This window comes from Marmota flaviventris, chromosome 10, assembly GCF_047511675.1.
Source record: "Marmota flaviventris isolate mMarFla1 chromosome 10, mMarFla1.hap1, whole genome shotgun sequence".
NCBI classification, from domain to species: domain Eukaryota; kingdom Metazoa; phylum Chordata; class Mammalia; order Rodentia; family Sciuridae; genus Marmota; species Marmota flaviventris.
In genome coordinates, this window is record NC_092507.1 from 99,733,721 (window position 1) to 99,753,129 (window position 19,409).

The 19,409-nt window shown below is 42.4% G+C and overlaps 1 protein-coding gene across 1 annotated transcript in view; it reads right to left on the minus strand.

Annotated features, from left to right (window-relative positions):
* LOC139707402 (uncharacterized) overlaps positions 1-19,409 on the minus strand; it is a 68,816-nt gene that overhangs the window by 19,674 nt on the left and 29,733 nt on the right. The window contains exons 5-7 of the mRNA XM_071618637.1: positions 18,849-19,021; positions 3,629-3,677; positions 2,832-3,052 (exon numbers count right to left, since the gene is read on the minus strand). Coding sequence (XP_071474738.1) covers positions 2,832-3,052; positions 3,629-3,677; positions 18,849-19,021 — 443 coding nt within the window. The remainder of the gene's footprint in view (positions 1-2,831; positions 3,053-3,628; positions 3,678-18,848; positions 19,022-19,409) is intronic.

The window sequence follows — 19,409 nt, forward strand, 5'->3', positions numbered from 1 at the left end:
TCTCCCTGTATAGTTGATCTTTTGCTTCCTGGATTTGTTTGTGTAATTCATTGTCAAAGTGATCTTTCATTGTCTGATTTTGCTGTCTAATGTCTTCCTTGAGACTTCAGATCAACTGAAGCATGTATATCCTGAATTCTTTATCTGACATTCCATCTGCTGCAGCTATTACCTCTTCTAAAGTTGAGTTGACCTGCATTGCTTGTGGTCCTTTCTTTCCTTGTCTTTTCATACTGCTTGCATTTCTTTCTGCTTGGTGAAACTGTTGTGTTTTTGAAATTTTCCCCCTATATATTTATATTGCTCTTGTATAGTTGAAAATTCTCCCTTGCAGGGTCGGGCGGCTGCTGTGCTCCTCCTCCAATTGGGGTGATCTGTCTACCATGCTGACGGGCCACTGGGCCTGTTCTGCCGGTCAGTCGCAGGTCTGCCTACCTTCCAGGCACAGGCGGCGGCTCTGCTCTGCCCTTACTCCAATTGGTGTGACGTGTCTACCACGCTGGTGGGTCGCTGGTCTTGTTCCAAGAGTGGGAGGCAGCTCTGCTCTGCCCCTACTCCAATTGGGGTGACGTGACTGCCAGGCCGGCGGGCCGCTGGGCCTGTTCCGGGCACGGGCGGCAGCTCTGCTGTGCCCTTTTGTCTTGATGACAAAGTGAGAGAGACTCGGGTGTTTGTGACTCACTCTCTTTACCAGGAGACCAACTGTTTCTGTCGCCACTGGAATCACTGAAGTTCTCTCCTCCGCCGCTTTCTGGTGACATCAGATCTCTGCCATGTTGGTATCCCATGCGAATGGCAGCATTTCGTTCCCTTTGCCGGGTGACCAAAGCAACAGGTGAGTCCTGACCGGCCCTCATAAGCCCCGTCTCAATCCTGTTGCCACTGCCTATGAAGGCTCAGTTGGTATTTACCTCCACAGTATTCAGCAGGACCCTGACCGAGAAACAGTTTCCGCGGGTTCTTTAGCCCTGGGCCAGAGCAGTTCCGGGAGCCAGAATTCGGCCACTCTGGGCTCGGTGTATGTTCTGATAGGAGCAGGCTCCAAGAAGCAGTTTCCGTGGGTTCTTTAGCACTGAGCCTGAGTATTTTGTCTGCAAGACGCAGGCGAATGGCAGCCTGAAATTACCTGTTCTATGGCTGAATGAGCTGCAATCAGTTGAAAACAGGGATGGTGACGTCAGCTCTCCAAGATGGTGGCCGCTGGCTTCCTCTGTGTCAGATGATCCTTTAAGAGCATCACCCTCTATCTTGACATGATATTTCATTGAAATAAAAGCATCTAAATTCAGCTCTGACAATAAAACCACAGACAACAGGATCCTTTATCATCTATGATCTTATTGTGACATAATCTTCCACCAAGAGGGTCACCAAATCAAGAAAGAAGCTTTGGACAAGGAAGTCCGTGAGTTGATATACAGCTTATAGTGACTCTGATATTTTCTTTCCCTTTCTTTTCCTTTTATGCTTCTTCCACATTCAATAATGGTAAATTTTCCAGGAGGAAAAGGTGTTCAAAATGCTAAAAAATGTATAAGTAATAGGATTGGTAAAGTCTTATAGATGTATAAGCCAAAACTAGGAAATCACACTGGAGGTAAGTTGTGCTTTTAGGAAGGAAGAGGTAACAGAAATCAAGCAAATCAATGTAGAAACAACCACATAATTAAAGAAAGGAAAACTCCTCCTAAGGAATAAACATTTTCATAATAATAATATATTCCATATATACCCATTATATACAACATAACCACCATATATAAACAATGTTTAATATACACATGGGGGGATCTCTATATTTATCTGATGGACTACTGCTCTATTGGGCTCTTGACTCTACCTGTGCATGGGAAACTTGCATCTATAATATATACAGGCTCACATGTCCACTCAAAGGCCATTGGGCCTTCTCTGTGGAAGCTGAAAGGAGAAGAAGATTCAGTACCAATTCCAGTTCTCCCTTTGCTAATCACTCCTGGAAAACCCATTTCTTATGTGCGGGCCTATTGACCCATCTAGTGGCCAAGGTACAGTGACAGAGATCATGTGTCCAATGCACATGTGATCATTTGTACATGTGCTTAGTTATTCTTGGATGAGCGGTGCCCAGACAAGGGTCCCTAAAATAAAGTTATCCAATTGAAAAACAGGGCTTTGAAGTAACAATGAGTTCATGTTTATTATCCCAATATGATTCACCTTAGTTACTTTTTCTGGAGAGAACATTCTACAGAGATACCAGGGCATGGGAGAAAATAAAGGATTTGTTAATCTTTATCCACAGGCAGAAAAGATCATGGAAAGAAATGGTGGACATATTTTTTTTAATAATTTTTTTTGGGTACCAGGGATTGAAATCAGGGACACTCAACCACTTAGCCACATCCCCATCCCTATTCTGTATTTCATTTAGAGACAGGGTCTCAATGAGTTGGTTAGTGTCTCCCTGTTTCTGAGGCTGGCTTTGAACTTGTAATCTTTCTGTCTCAGCTTCCTGAGCCTTTGGGATTATAGGCCTGAGCTACCATGCTTGGCACAGTGGACATTCATTAAGGGTATAATCAGTCTGTGAAGTGCTCATGATGCTCTCCCTTGTAACTGCAACCTACATGCAAATATATGGCTGGCACAGTAAAGGCCACAATGAAAGAAATCTGACCAGACCATAGGAAAAGAGCAAATCTTAGACCCACCTGACCTCTGTACCTACTCTGAAACAAAATGGGTGTCTGCCTCTGCATGCATGTGTCTCAGCCTAGACAGTGGAGTTGAGTGCAGAGAATTTGCACTTTACCAGAAAGATAAATTGAATTCATTTAAGTAGTACTCACTGGCTCCATCCACAGCAGAGCTGACTTTAGGCTCATCTGATGGGACGACAGAGCTTCTGAAAAGTTCTTGTGTGTCAGGTGAATCAGGATGACCAGAGGGTACAAAATATTTTTCGTCCAGCAGGAGATCATTCTCTTTCTCCTCATGTAGTTCACTGTTGAGACTGCTGAGAATGTACTGGCCAGATAACAAGCTCATGAGGAAGGAGGCTTGACTCCACCTATAAGGTACAGAAGGAGCACATAATAAGAAACATAGCAGTGGATGAACCTTGTGCATGACTGATATTGACACACATAGTTGGCGAGCGAATACACCCTGCTACATTATAGAGGGCCAGAGAACTTGTGCCTTCTAGAATTTTTTCTATCTATTTTTTGACTTAATACTCATTTTTCTATCCATTTTCTTGAAATAATACTCATTTCTGCTTTTCTTGCTATGGCATACCTGTCCATGATCTCAGACCATTAGTGTAGAAAGACAGTATACTTCTAATCCTGATTTTACAACTTACAAAGTTAACAACAGATTTCCTTAAAAGCAAGAAATGCCCAAAACTGACTGCGCAGTTCTTCTTAGTCACACTCACTGTACCAGCACCAGGAGGACAAAAGATAACCTTGCTAAAGGGCTCCATCACACTGGCCTGAGTCAACATCACCACTGCCAACAGCAGTCTTTCTTTACATTTGGTCATGAAATATGTCTACTTTGACCTCATGATCTATCCTTTCAGATCATCCTTAACCCCTTAGTTTACCCTTTTTACTACCCTCAGATCATTTGTTGTTACCTGGAATTCAGTGAATCTTGATCTTTATGATCCTGATTTTCATGGTTTTCTGCAAACAATTAAAAAACATCCAGGAGTCATTAAATAGTGCTATTCCACCCATTTCAACTAGAGCCCATGTGGGTTCTCCAGTCACCTTGGCTAGACAGCAATAAGAATCTGCAAGAAATCTTGGAAGTTATTGCAATGGAGGTCAGGAATGAGCAGAAAAAGGAGTCATGGAACATGGAGTGGACTAAGGGGTGAAGACATAATGACTCTTGACCTGTTTGGGTCTGCCACCTATAGCCCAGATGTAGTTTAGTTGTTGTAATCTTTCTCATCAGTTTTCACGATTTTCCTTTGTATGTCCAAGATAAAATCCAGGATTGACTTAGTCCTGTTTACCAGGGAGGGTCCAAGAAGGAGTCATGTGCCAGTGACCTATGAAGGCCATGTTCCCAGGAGAAAGAGGCAGTGGAGTCAAGGAAGCTGGGCAGAGAAGGCAAAAAAGCCTAGACAGCGTGTGATTCCAGGGAAGGTGGCATGTGTCTGAAAAGATGCTCTTCATGGGATTAGGACCCCCATCGAGCTGGGCTTTCCTGTGGCAGTTACAGGGAATATCAGGACAGCAGATATAGGAACAGAGCAGAGTTCAGAATGCAAACAAGAGATGGAGATGGAAGGGCCTGTCAGGGTGGGAGACCATGAAAAAGAGAGGTAAGACCAGACAGTCTCCATATGCTGTTGGAAAGAACCAATGGTGAAGAGAAATCACAGCAGAAGGAGCTACATCCTCATAGAGAGAGCTAAAATGACTAAGTGCATCCCGGAGCCACAGGAGCCATCACCACTCTACTCAAAGCTTGAAGTCCTGGGAATCTGCATGCCATTCTCCAATTGCTGAAGAGTTGTTTTCTTTTCATGATCTTCTGTGTCAGGACACTCGTGGTTTCAATGAGGACATGCAGCTCACACTCAGGTGTTTTGACAGCTCAGCCTCCAAGGGCATCACCCACTAGCTTGGGAGGGTTTTTCACTTCAATGAAAGTATCTAACTTCAGCTCTGAAAATAAAACAGGAAGTATTATCCTGTGACACATCTATTGACCAAAAGGGTCACCAAATCAAGAAAGCAGACTTTCACAAGAAAGTGCAAGAATGTGCAGCTTATAGAGACTGATACTTTCATTTTGTTGATGATAAACTTGACAGGAGGCAAGCATACTTCTAATTTATGAAAATATTCAAGAAAAATGGACATAATAGACACCTATAGCTCCCAGGTATATAAGGCAGTGCTTTTAGTAGGGAAGAGATTATAGAAATTAAGCAAAATCAAAGTAGAAGGAAAACTGTATGAACGTAAAGAACTGGGAAAGACTTGTGCCTGGAAAATTTTAAATCTTGCAAACAATTGACTTACTTTACATGCAGGCATTATTACTAATGTAACTACTATATATGCCTAATATATGATGGATACATCTGATGAACATCATTATGAATGTTTAATTGAAGGATTGCATAATATTTTGATTTTCCGGCCAGTAGAAGTTAAAAATAATTTAGAAACATGAGAAAAAAGAGATGTTCAAAAAGTAGATGACTTGTTAGACACCAGAACACCATTACACAACTGAGCCTGTGGGCTGAGTCTTGACTGGGATTGTGGGAGCATCCAAGACAGTCCAGCAGGAAGAAAAGATGGTGAACCTCCTCAAGTTATCACATGTGCTTCACGAACTACACACCACTGACGCACACTGAGCCCATTTCAGGGAGTGCCCCACATGAGGGACAGGTGTTTCTTCTCTTGTGTGACCCTCAGAGGTTTGTAATGAGTGTGAGGGTGCCCACATCTGTCAGATGAGTGTGGCACCTGACACGAGAACCAGAGGCTCCAGAAGCTGATATTGAGGGAGACAGAGAATCAAGATGAACACAACCCAGATTAAGGGGGCAAGAGGGACTGAAAGCTCAGAACTGAATCCTTGTGAGGACACTGACAACATGGCTATGGAGACAGATGAATGGAGAGGAAAGACTCAGTGTGGAATCATCGAGGAGGCCAATTTGTGCACTTTCTGTGTGAAGGTGTCACTTTATTTCAGAGAGGAGGAAAGGAGAAAAGTGATCTGTATATGTCAGGACATAGAATTGTGGGCCCAGGATTTATACTATTACTGAAAAACTGCTCTCTATCAAATGAAAATGTCTTTGTGAAATCATATTTATCAAATCACCAGAAGTTAGCTAAGTATTTGAGATTACATAGTCAAAGCTTGCATTAAAATTTTTAAAATTTTTGTTGAATTGGCACTATAGAAATTATTTTAACACCTAGGATATACACATGGCCAAGGCCAGCCCAGGACCTGAGAGTGTATCTAACCCTAAACCTCAGGCTCTGGCTCACCTCACCATGTCAGAGAATCTCAGCTTCCAGTATGACCCTGAGAGAACACGGAGAGTCCCATCATCTCTGCCACCCACAACATTCTGACAACCAACACATGGATCAGGGCTTACGAATTCCCTTTCCTTCCCGACCTGGGAAGAGTGTCCACTGTTTTCCAGAATCAGTGTTGGCTACACAGCTATTGATAGCAGAGGAAAGGCTCATCCTGGCTCCCCATCACCACAGTTGAACTGGTGACCTAACATTGTCCCCTGACATCTGCTCATTTGGGCATTTACATCCAGGTGTGCATCTGAGGCTTGCATCTCTGACACATCAGGGCTTACATGTACACTCAGCGGCCCTTGGAAACAGGCCTTCTCAGTTAGACCTGAAAGGAGAAGAGGGTTCAGTAACTATCCCAGTTTTCTCTTTGTTTAGTAGCCCCTGAATGCCCATTTCTTATGTCCCTGCCTGTTGGGGAAACCAGCTAGTGATTCAGGCACAATGATAGAGATCATGAGTGTGATGGATATGTCACCTTTGGTTTCTGTGCCTGGGATGCTAAGAAGGCAAAAATGAATAAATAGGATGGCAAACTGCACAGCTTCTTCATAATAAAGGAAACAATCAATAATGTGAAGAGAGAGCCTACAGAATGAGAAAAAGTTTTTACCAAATGCACCTCAGACAAGAGCATACAACAATCTCCAGGATATATTAAGAACTCAAAAATCTTAACACCAAAAAAGCCCAAATACCCCAATAAATAAATGGGCAAAGGACTGAACAAGCACTTCATAGACGAAGAAAAATGGTTAAAAGATATATAAACAAATGTTTAACATCTCTAACAATTAGAGAAATGCAAATTAAAACTACACAACTACACGGAGATTCCATCTCACCTGAATCAGAATGGCAATTATAAAGAATATAAGTAACAATAAATGTTGGTGGGGATGTGGTGAGAAAGGTACACTCATACATTTTGGGCAGGACTGCAAATTAGAGCAGCCACTATGGAAAGCAATATGGAGATCCTTTAGAAAACTTGGAATGGAACCACCATTTGACATCATCAACAGATGAGTGGAAAAAGAAAATGTGGTGTGTACACAGAATGGAATATGACTCAGCCATAAAGAAAAATAAAATAATGGCATTTGCCAGTAAATGGATGAAACTGGAGATATCAAACTAAGTAAAATAAGCCAATCCTCAAACATCCTCAGATGCATACCTATTGTCATATATTTTCTCTGATTTGTAGATGCTAACACAAAAGGGAGGTTGGGGAGGGGAATAATAGAAATCCACTGGATTGAACAAAGGAAAATAAAAGGATGGGAGGGGAGAGAGGAATAGGAAAGACAGTAGAATTAACTGGACCTAACATTATTAGCCTCGTATTTGAATACATAACCAGGGTAAATTCACATCATGTACAACCACAAGAGTGGGATCCTAAATAGAATAAGTTATACTCTACTAATGTATAATTTGCTAAAATACATTCTACTGTCATATGTTACTAAATAAGAACAACAATAACAGCAAAGGCAGGTGCTCAGAAAAGACTGTCCCTAAAGGGAAATCATCCACTTGAGAAAAATGGCTTTGAAGGGAAAATGACTTCAAGGTTATTTTCCCAGTATTATTAAACTCAGTCACTTTTTGTAGAGAGCACATCTATTGAAACTCAAGGATGTGGTTGAAATAAAAAGAGTTATTGATCTCTATCCACAGGGAGAAAAGATCATGGAAAGAGACGGTGCCTCAAGAATCTAGGATACCGGGGGAAGATGGCGGCGAGGGGAGTGCATTGCCCCCGTGTGCCACGTCACTGTGTGGGAGAATGACGAGTCAGGACTGCTAAAGGCTATCTTGTTAGGAATTTCCAGCAATAGTGGGGTGCTCCGGAACCTGGAGGAAGGATTTCCATTGCACGAGGATCGGCTACGGGGACTCAAACGCGAGAGATTTGTCGCACGGAGGGTAACACTGCTTATTCAGCAAATCGCCCTGTGGTTAGAGTCTGCAGCGTGCGCTGGGAAAAGAGGAGATAGCGACGCAGGGATACAGCGCTGCAGTTTCTGCCAGCCATGCAAGCACCGTACTCAGTGCTGAATTCTGGGTTCGAGACGGGGGAAGGAAGCGGTCGATTTCGGTTCTCCACACCAGTCAGACCACAGAGGAAGCCAGCGGCCACCATCTTGGAGAGCTGACGTCACCATCCCTGTTTTCGACTGACCGCAGCTCATTCAGCCATAGAACAGGTAATTTCAGGCTGCCATTCACCTGCGGCTTGCAGACAGATTACTCAGGCTCAGTGCTAAATAACCCGTGGAAACTGCTTCTTGGAGCCTGCTCTTATCAGAGCATACACTGAGCATGGAGCGGCCGAGTTCCCGCTCTGGCCCAGGGCTAAGAAGCCCGCGGAAACTGCTTCTCGGTCCGGGTCCTGCTGAGTACTGTGGAGGTAAATACCAACCGAGCCTTCATAGGCAGTGGCAACAGGATTGAGACGGGGCTTATGAGGGCCGGTCAGGACTCACCCATTGCTTTGGTCACCCGGCAAAGGGAACGAAATGCTGCCATTCGCATAGGATACCAACATGGCAGAGATCTGATGTCATCAGAAAGCGGCGGAGGAGAGAACTTCATCAATACCAGCGGCGACAGAAACAGTTGGTCTCCTGGTAGGGAGGGTGAGTCACAGACACCCGAGTCTCTCTCGCTTTGTCTTCGAGCCAGAGGGGAGGAGCCGGGCCGCCGCCCGCACCTGGAGCAGGCCCAGCGGCTCGCCGGCGTGGTGGTTGCCTGACCCCAATTGGAGAGGGGGCGGAGAGGAGCCGCCACCCGCGCCCGCAAGGTGGGCAGACCTGCGACCCAGTGGTACGCGGGTGTGGTAGGAGGGGCAGGGCAGAGCTGCCGCCCGAGCCTGCAAGGTAAGCAGACCTGCGACAGACTGGCAAGTCAGGCCCAGCGGCCTGCCAGTGTGGTACACACATCACCCCAACTGGAGTAGGGGCAGAGCAGAGCCTTCGCCCGCGCCTGGATCAGGCCCCGCCGGTGTGGTGGTCACGTGACCCCAATTGGAGTGGGGGCGGAGCAGAACCACCACCCATGCCCGCAGGGTGGGCAGACCTGCAACCAACCTGCAGATCAGGCCCAGCGGTCCACGGGCGTGGTAGGAGGGGCAGGGCACAGCCACGGCCCACACCAGGAACAGGCCCAGCTACCTGCCGGCGTGGTAGTCATGACACCCCAATTGGAGTAGGGGCAGAGCAGAGCCGCCACTCGTGCCCGAAAGGTGGGCAGACCTGTGACCGACCAGCGGGACAGGTCCAGTGGCCTGCCGGTGCGACAGACACGTCACCCCATTTGGAGTAGGGGCAGAGCAGAGCCGCCGCCTGTGCCCGCAAGGTAGGCAGACCTGCGACCGACCGGTGGAACAGGCCCAGCGGCCGGCCGGGGTGGTAGGCACGTCACCCCAATTGGAGTAGGGGCAGAGCACAGCCGCCTCCCGCGCCCGGAATAAGCCCAGCGACCCGCCCGCACCTGCAAGGTAGGCAGACCGCCACCTGACCCTGCAAGAGAGACTTTTCAACTATACAAGAGCAATATAAATATACAGGGGGAAATATTTTCAAAAACACAACATTTTCACCAAGCAGAAAGAAACGCAAGCAGTATGAAAAGACAAGGAAAGAAAGGACCACAAGCAATGCAGGTCAACTCAACTTTAGAAGAGGTAACAGCTGCAGCAGATGGAATGTCAGATAAAGAATTCAGGATATACATGCTTCAGTTGATCTGAAGTCTCAAGGAAGACATTAGACAGCAAAATCAGACAATGAAAGATCACTTTGACAATGAATTACACAAACAAATCCAGGAAGCAAAAGATCAACTATACAGGGAGATAGAGGTTATAAAAAACAAACAAACAGAAATCCTAGAAATGCAGGAAGCAAAAAACCAACTTAAAAACTCAATTGAGAATACTACCAGCAGAGTAGAACACTTAGAAGATAGAACATCAGACAATGAAGACAAAGTATTTCAACTTGAAAAGAACATAGACAGCTCAGCAAGACTGTTAAGAAACCATGAGCAGAACATCCAAGAAATATGGGATAACATAAAGAGACCAAACTTAAGAGTCATTGGGATACAGGAAGGTATAGAGCTCCAAACCAAAGGAATGAGCAATCTATTCAATGAAATAATATGAGAAAACTTCCCAGACTTGAAGAATGAGACAGAATCCCAAATCCTAGAAGCCTACAGGATGCCGAATGTGCAAAATCATAAGAGATCCACACCTAGACACATTATAATGAAGATGCCCAACATACAGAATAAGGAGAGAAATTTAAAAGCTACAAGAGAAAGGAAGCAGATTACATTTAGGGGTAAGCCAATCAGGATAACAGCTGATCATTCAACACAGACTCTGAAAGCTAGAAGATCCTGGAATAACATTTCAAACACTGAAAGAAAATGGGTTCCAACCAAGAATTGTGTATCCAGCGAAATTAAGCTTCAGGATGGAAGATGAAATTAAAACCTTCCACGATAAACAAAAGTTAAAAGAATTTACAGCTAGAAAACCATCTCTTCAAAACATCCTTGGCAAAACATTACAGGAAGAGGAAATGGAAAATAACAATGAAAACCAACAGTGGGAGGTAGGACAGTAAAGGGGGGAAAATAATCAAAGAGGAAAACAAACCATGTTTAGTAACAGAAATAAACAAATATGGCTGGAAGAACAACCGATATCTCAATAATAACCCTAAATGTTAATGGCTTAAACTCACCAATTAAGATACACAGGCTAGTAGAATGGATCACAAAACAAGACCCAACAATATGCTGCCTACAGGAGACACATTTGATAGGAAAAGACATACATAGGCTGAAGGTGAAAGGTTGGGAAAAATCATATCACTCATATGGACTTCGGAAACAAGCAGGAGTGTCCATACTCATTTCAAATAAAATAGATTTCAAGCCAAAGTTAATCAAAAGGGATAAAGAGGGACACTACATACTGCTCAAGGGAACCATACACCAACAAGACATAACAATCATAAATATATATGCCCCAAACAATGGTGCAGCTATGTTCATCAAACAAACTCTTCTCAAGTTCAAGAGTCTAATAGACCACCATACAATAATCATGGGAGACTTCAACACACCTCTCTCACCACTGGACAGATCTTCCAAACAAAAGTTGAATAAGGAAACTATAGAACTCAATAACACAATTAATAACCTAGACTTAATTGACATATATAGAATATACTACCCAACATCAAGCAGTTACACTTTTTTCTCAGCCGCACATGGATCCTTCTCAAAAATAGATCATATATTATGTCACAGGGCAAGTCTTAGACAATATAAAGGAGTACAGATAATACCATGCATCTTATCTGATCATAATGGAATGAAACTGAAAATCAACAATAAAAGAAGGAAGGAAAAATCATGCATCACTTGGAGAATGAACAGTAGGTTACTGAATGATCAATGGGTTATAGAAGACATCAAGGAGGAAATTAAAAAATTCTTAGAGATAAAAGAAAACACAGACACAACATATCGGAATCCATGGGACACAATGAAAGCAGTTCTAACAGGAAAATTCATTGCTTGGAGTTCATTCCTTAAAAAAAGAAAAAACCAACAAATAAATGATCTCATACTTCATCTCAAAATCTAGAAAAAGAAGAGCAAAACAACAGCAAAAGAAGTAGAAGGCAAGAAATAATTAAAATCAGAGCTGAAATTAATGAAATCAAAACAAAAGAAACAATTGAAAAAATTGACAAAACTAAAAGTTGGTTCTTTGAAAAAATAAATAAAATCGACAGACCCTTAGCCATGCTAATGAAGAGAAGAAGAGAGAGAACTCAAATTACTAGCATATGGGATGAAAAAGGCAATATCACAACAGACACTTCAGAAATACAGAAGATAATCAGAAATTATTTTGAATCCTTATACGCCAATAAATTAGAAGATAGTGAAGGCATCGATATATTTCTTAAGTCATATGATCTGCCCAGATTGAGTCAGGAGGATATAGACAACCTAAACAGACCAATATCAATTGAGGAAATAGAAGAAACCATCAAAAGACTACCAACTAAGAAAAGCCCAGGACCGGATGGGTATACAGCAGAGTTTTACAAAACCTTTAAAGAGGAACTAATACCAATACTTTTCAAGCTACTTCAGGAAATAGAAAAAGAGGGAGTACTTCCAAATTCATTCTACGAGGCCAACATTACCCTGATACCTAAACCAGACAAAGACACTTCAAAGAAAGAAAACTACAGACCAATATCTCTAATGAACCTAGATGCAAAAATCCTCAATAAAATTCTGGCGAATCAGATACAAAAACATATCAAAAAAATTGTGCACCATGATCAAGTAGGATTCATCCCTGGGGTGCAAGGCTGGTTCAATATACGGAAATCAATAAATGTTATTCACCACATCAATAGACTTAAAAATAAGAACCATATGATCATCTCGATAGATGCGGAAAAAGCATTCAACAAAGTACAGCATCCCTTTATGTTCAAAACTCTAGAAAAACTAGGGAAAACAGGGACATACCTCAATATTGTAAAAGCAATCTATGCTAAGCCTCAGGCTAGCATCATTCTGAATGGAGAAAAATTGAAGGCATTCCCTCTAAAATCTGGAACAAGACAGGGATGCCCTCTCTCTCCACTTTGGTTCAACATAGTTCTCGAAACACTGGCCAGAGCAATTAGACAGATGAAAGAAATTAAAGGCATAAAAATAGGAAAAGAAGAACTTAAATTATCACTATTTGCAGATGACATGATTCTATACCTAGAAGACCCAAAAGGGTCTACAAAGAAATTATTAGAGCTAATAAATGAATTCAGCAAAGTGGCAGGATATAAAATCAACATGCATAAATCAAAGGCATTCCTGTATATCAGCGAGAAATCCTCTGAAATGGAAATGAGGACAACCACTCCATTCACAATATCTTCAAAAAAAATAAAATACTTGGGAATCAACCTAACAAAAGAGGTGAAAGACTTATACAATGAAAACTACAGAACCCTAAAGAGAGAAATAGAAGAAGATCTTAGAAGATGGAAAAATATACCCTGTTCATGGATAGGCAGAACTAACATCATCAAAATGGCGATATTACCAAAAGTTCTCTATAGGTTTAATGCAATGCCAATCAAAATCCCAACGGCATTTCTTATAGAAATAGAGAAAGCAATCATGAAATTCATATGGAAAAATAAAAGACCCAGAATAGCAAAAACAATGCTAAGCAGGATGTGTGAATCAGGCGGTATAGCGATACCAGACTTTAAACTATACTACAGAGCAATAGTAACAAAAACAGCATGGTACTGGTACCAAAACAGGCAGGTGGACCAATGGTACAGAATAGAGGACACAGAGACCAATCCACACAATTACAATTATCTTGTATTTGATAAAGGGGCTAAAAGCATGCAATGGAGGAAGGATAGCATCTTCAACAAATGGTGCTGGGAAAACTGGAAGTCCATATGCAACAAAATGAAACTGAATCCCTTTCTCTTGCCATGCACAAAAGTTAACTCAAAATGGATCAAGGAGCTTGATATCAAATCAGAGACACGCCGTCTGATAGAAGAAAAAGTTGGCTATGATCTACATACGGTGGGGTCGGGCTCCAAATTCCTCAATAGGACACCCATAGCACAAGAGTTAATAACTAGAATCAACAAATGGGACTTACTCTAACTAACAAGTTTTTTCTCAGCAAAAGAAACAATAAGAGAGGTAAATAGGGAGCGTACATCCTGGGAACAAATCTTTAGTCCTCACACTTCAGATAGAGCCCTAATATCCAGAGTATACAAAGAACTCAAAAAATTAGACAATAAGATAACAAACAACCCAATCAACAAATGGGCCAAGGACCCGAACAGACATTTCTCAGAGGAGGACATACTGTCAATCAACAAGTACATGGAAAAATGCTCAACATCTCTAGCAGTCAGAGAAATGCAAATCAAAACCACCCTAAGATACCATCTCATTCCAGTAAGATTGGCAGCCATTATGAAGTCAAACAACAACAAGTGCTGGAGAGGATGTGGGGAAAAGGGTACACTTGTACATTGCTGGTGGGACTGCAAATTGGTGCAGCCAATTTGGAAAGCAGTATGGAGATTTCTTGGAAAGCTGAGAATGGAGCCACCATTTGACCCAGCTATTCCCCTTCTCGGTCTATTCCCTAAAGACCTAAAAAGAGCATGCTACAGAGACACTGCTACATCGATGTTCATAGCAGCTCAATTCACAATAGTAAGACTGTGGAACCAACCTAGATGCCCTTCAATAGACGAATGGATTAAAAAAATGTGGCATTTATACACAATGGAGTATTACTCTGCATTAAAAAATGACAAAATCATAGAATTTGCAGGGAAATGGATGGCATTAGAGCAGATTATGCTAAGTGAAGCTAGACAATCCCTAAAAAACAAATGCCAAATGTCTTCTTTGATATAAGGAGAGTAACTAAGAACAGAGTAGGGACGAAGAGCATGAGAAGAAAATTAACATTAAACAGGGATGAGAGGTGGGATGGAAAGGGAGAGAGAAGGGAAATTGCATGGAAATGGAAGGAGACCCTCAGGGTTATACAAAAGTACATACAAGAGGAAGTGAGGGGAAAGGGAAAAATAATACAAGGGGGAGAAATGAATGACAGTAGAGGGGGTAGAGAGAGAAGAGGGGAGGGGAGGGGGGATAGTAGAGGATAGGAAAGGCAGCAGAACACAACAGACACTAGTATGGCAATATGTAAATCAATGGATGTGTAACTGATGTGATTCTGCAATCTGTATATGGGGTAAAAATGGGAGTTCATAACCCAGTTGAATCAAATTGTGAAATATGATATATCAAGAAAAATGTAATGTTTTGAACAACCAACAATAAAAAATTAAAAAAAAAAAAAGAATCTAGGATACCATGGAAAGTGGTGTCGAGTGGCTGCATAACATTCCTAGTTATGGGACCTTCTCTGCATTTTGGAAGCCTATGACTCCTATGGCCTATGTACCACCCATCCATACACATATACAGTCTATTGCCACCTGGAGGCTGTTAGCAGCTATAAGCAATACAGCAGAGGAGCTGGCTCCTTATTGTAAATAAATTGTATGGAACCATGAAGAGATATCGGGTCCATAATCCTTATATTTTTCCACATTCTACAGTGAAATCTTGGATGTTCCTCCTGATAAAAATGAGTTCTATGTGCCTAGGGAAATGAATAGATATCTTCATAAATTGAGCTGACTGAAGGTTTCCAGCAGCCTCATGCCAACCCAGGTCAGGCTCAGGAAGGAGTGGGACCAACAGGGCCTGCTGCCCACTGCTGTGTTCTCCACACTCTCTCCTTGAAAATTCCTCATTCTCACCACAGTCTGCTTCAGTTTTCTCAAAATTTCTTCCATGTGACTGTTTGGCTCCATCACCCTGAGAGCACACCACATCAGACTCTCATCACTGGTGTCTAGATTCTTCCACTCTCCTCCTCATTACCTTCTCTGGTTGTGAAGTTCCCCAAAGATCAACTGTCTCGTCAGGTTTACTTTTGTTAAGATACAGCTGCACAGTGTTATCCACGATGGCTCAAACTCCTGGCTACAAGGCAACCTCCTGCTGGGACCACTTGTGTGTGCAGCTGAGCCCAGCCCCACTAGCCTTCTCACTCAATGTCCTGCTCTTAACATGTTCTCACTCTGCTTGTGAAAACTGTATTCCTACCTCCCCCTAAATAATCCAACTCTCCATCTTGCATTCAAAGTCCTCATTCCTGGCCCCACAAGGTTATCCAACATTACATCCCAACACTCCCATACACCATCCTTCCTTGTCAGGCTGTCTCCTCCCCGACTCTCACTCTGCTTCACTTGTCTTCCAGCATTCAGGTCTTTGTCTACTGGTACTGCTCCCTGCCTGTCATGTGCTATGTGTTCCCAAATCTCAGTTCATACATCATTAATCATCTGTCACTGAAGACACTCAGTAAGATGTATGATAGATCCTCCTGACCTGAAGGGGAAATATCTTAAACCAATATACCTGTTCATGAAAGCAATGGTAAAGCAGAGAAAAAAAGGATTTTAGAGCAGAAAGAATTAAAAATGGCCACTGACACAAGAATCTCTTCATGGACTCTTGGCACTTCACAAATGCCTTGTATGGAAGGAATGCTTACTACCAGCCACTCTGTTGTTACATAATTTTTGTGGGAAGGAAAACTCCTTTTATATGTCCAACCCGTGACATCCTGGCCCATTCCTTTACATGGCTTCCTATTTAGTCTCGTAATATCACAAACAAATCTCCTCCTCTTCAATCTACTTCTTTCAGTTCCTTGAGGCTGGATCCTTCAATCATGGTGTACAATGTCTATTTCCACTGTGTCCAAACCCCCAGTCCCTCCTTCATATAGTGTCTATTATGAAAAGTGGCCAAATCTGTGAAATCCCTTGGGAAAGTCTCACCCTCCTACAAGGATATTCCATTTAAACTACCTTGAACTCAGACTGAAGGACTTTGAGGCACAGTTTAGTCTCAAGGTGGCCTTAATTCAATGTGGACTCGCTCTCTCTACCCCTTCTGTGAATGACTACAGAGCCAGGTCTACCCTCCAAGTCATCTGCAATGAATATTTTAAATTGGGTTAGAATTGTGTCATGTTTTCTGTTGCCTGCTTTTAGCAGGGAACCCTGATGACATTCTTCAAGGTTCATACCAGGAAATCCTCTGCAATTTTAGGAGATATTGGAGCCATGTTCCAAACTCTAAAGTATTGTTACATGCCATTAGTCTGGGCAAGATGGGAAAGTCCTCAACAAATTATCAAGTTATAGCTTAGTTATATTCATGCTGTTTCTGCAGGGCTTTCTGTGTACACAGAGGATGGATCTGAGCAGAGAGGTTGGCACCACTACTGTAGTCATGGCTGGGTCCTGTTCACAATATTCACGTTAGGGTCAGTGAACCCACATAGGATGAATATTTGTAGAACAAGGATGCTCCGTTTCTTTATCTCAGACTCATGTATAAAGGTGAATGAGTCCAGCTCCATTTGGAGGGAATAGATGAGGCATTGGCTCTTCCCATAGACAATATATACTGATTGTTTAATAGCTCAGCAACCCATGCCAGAGGCCTTGTGAGTTCTTTGTTCCAGAGAAGCAATGTTTCTATTTCTGTATGAAATTATCTCAAAAACATTGTAACAAAAAGAATTAGGAATGGGTGAACACCAACCCAGCCTAGTCCTAGAAAGATCAAGCTGCACAGCAGTAGAAACACGTTAGCTGAGGAATCAGACACTGACATGAGCCCTGTGTTCCCACCACACTCTAGTGGAGATTTTTGGGCAGGTAAGTGACCTTGCTGAGTTTCAATGTCCTCAGTACTATTGTAGAGACACCATCAACTATGGATAGTGTCTCTTGAGGATTTAATGGAGTAGACTGTATACATAGCTCACTTGGTAGTGGTCACAGTTCACAACATGTATTTCATTTATGTTTCTGAAGTGCTGTGACACTGAGAATAAATCTTTGCATAACTGCACCTCCGTGGAAATGGGAAAAAGAAAGAAGATAGTCACACCTTGAAAAGGCACTTACTGAAACAGGGGTTGGAAAATAAATTTTCTCAGTTAATTTTATTAGAAAACATTCTGATACAGGGAGATATCATAGACTTCTGCATTTCCTACGAATTGACTTAATGAGTAAAGACTCCAAAGAATTTCAAAGGTTTACCTGAGGAAAATTTGAACTCCACCTTGAGTGAGAGGAAAGAAGATTTAATTTTTTTTCTCTACATACTCTATGAAGCTGCTACTGCATAGGGCTCTTGCTCAACAAGAGTGATGTTTCTGGAAATTGTAGAGAGAAATACTCTCTGCTGTCTGAATAACTGGGTCAGTTCCCCATCATATACAATGGCCATTGACAATTTACATGAGAACATAACTCTCAGACTGAACATATGATTCAACATATAATCTCTGAAGGAAAAAAACATTTGTGCTCCTTAGGGCTGAAAACTGCAGCAATGTCCAGAGGAACAGAAATGGGAATGATAACTGAAGGAAAGCCTTCTCAGAGGAAGTCGAGAAACTGAGTCGGGACTCAAGAACTATAAGTGATTTCACAATGATTTTATAAATCTTCTGTCACATGCAAAGAAGAGAGGAAAGCACTGGTCAATAAATGCAATTTGCAAGGACAAGGCAGAAGGAATGACACTACCCCTTTAAAGACTGAGGCTTGGGGCTTGGGGTTGTGGCTCACCAGTAAAGTGCACGCCTAGCATGTGTGAGGCCCTGGGTTCGATCCTAAGCACTATATATAAATAAAAGTATTCTAACTATAACTAAAACATAAATATAAACAAACAAAGAAAAAAAGATTGAGGTCTGACAAATCCCTGTTGGAACAGGCTGTAGTAATGTCTGTGAGGTGCTTATAATCCCCTCCTCCTAACTTCAGTCTACCTGCAAATCTATGGCTGGCACACTACAGACCAGAACAAAAAAGCCTGATCTGGCAAAGAAAGTAACAAAGCCTCAGATACACCTGACCTCTGCACCTTCTCTGAAACAAAATGGGTCTCCTGGCTCTGTATGCATATGTCTCAGCCTAGACAGTGGAGTTGCATGCAGAGAATTTGGGCTTTTCCAGGGAGAGAAATTAAATTAATCTGAATTATGATAGGAGTACTCACTGGCTCCAGCCACAGCAGAGTTGACTTTAGGCCCATCTGATGGGAACACAGAGCTTTTGAGTTCTTGTGTGTCAGATGAATCAGGATGACCAGAGGGTAGAAAATACTTTTCATCCAGCAGGAGGTCATTTTCTTCCTCTTCCTGCAGTTCACTGTTGAGATTGCTGAGACAGCTGAGGCAGGGAAGAGCAAAAGATGAAATCACAGTGGTTTAGAAGTTACAGCCTCCCAACTGATCCTGATTCAAAGCTGAAGGGTGGAGTCTCAAACAGGTGCCTCCCTTCAAAAATGATCCAGAAAACTATTTTCATCTCATGGACATAGTTTAGGTGCCACGGTATGAGAGAGAGACCAAGAGCCACCAGTGCCCAGTGTATTGAACAGATAACAAGCTGATGAGGAAGGAGGCTCAACCCCACCTATAAGGTATAGTCTCAGAAGGATCACACAATGAGAAGCAGAACAGGAGTCGACCTTGTGAATAAAACATGGTGAATTTTAGACACAACTGTCTGATCAATAGTCTCCTGAATTGAAGAGTCTCAGAGACATTTTGCCTTC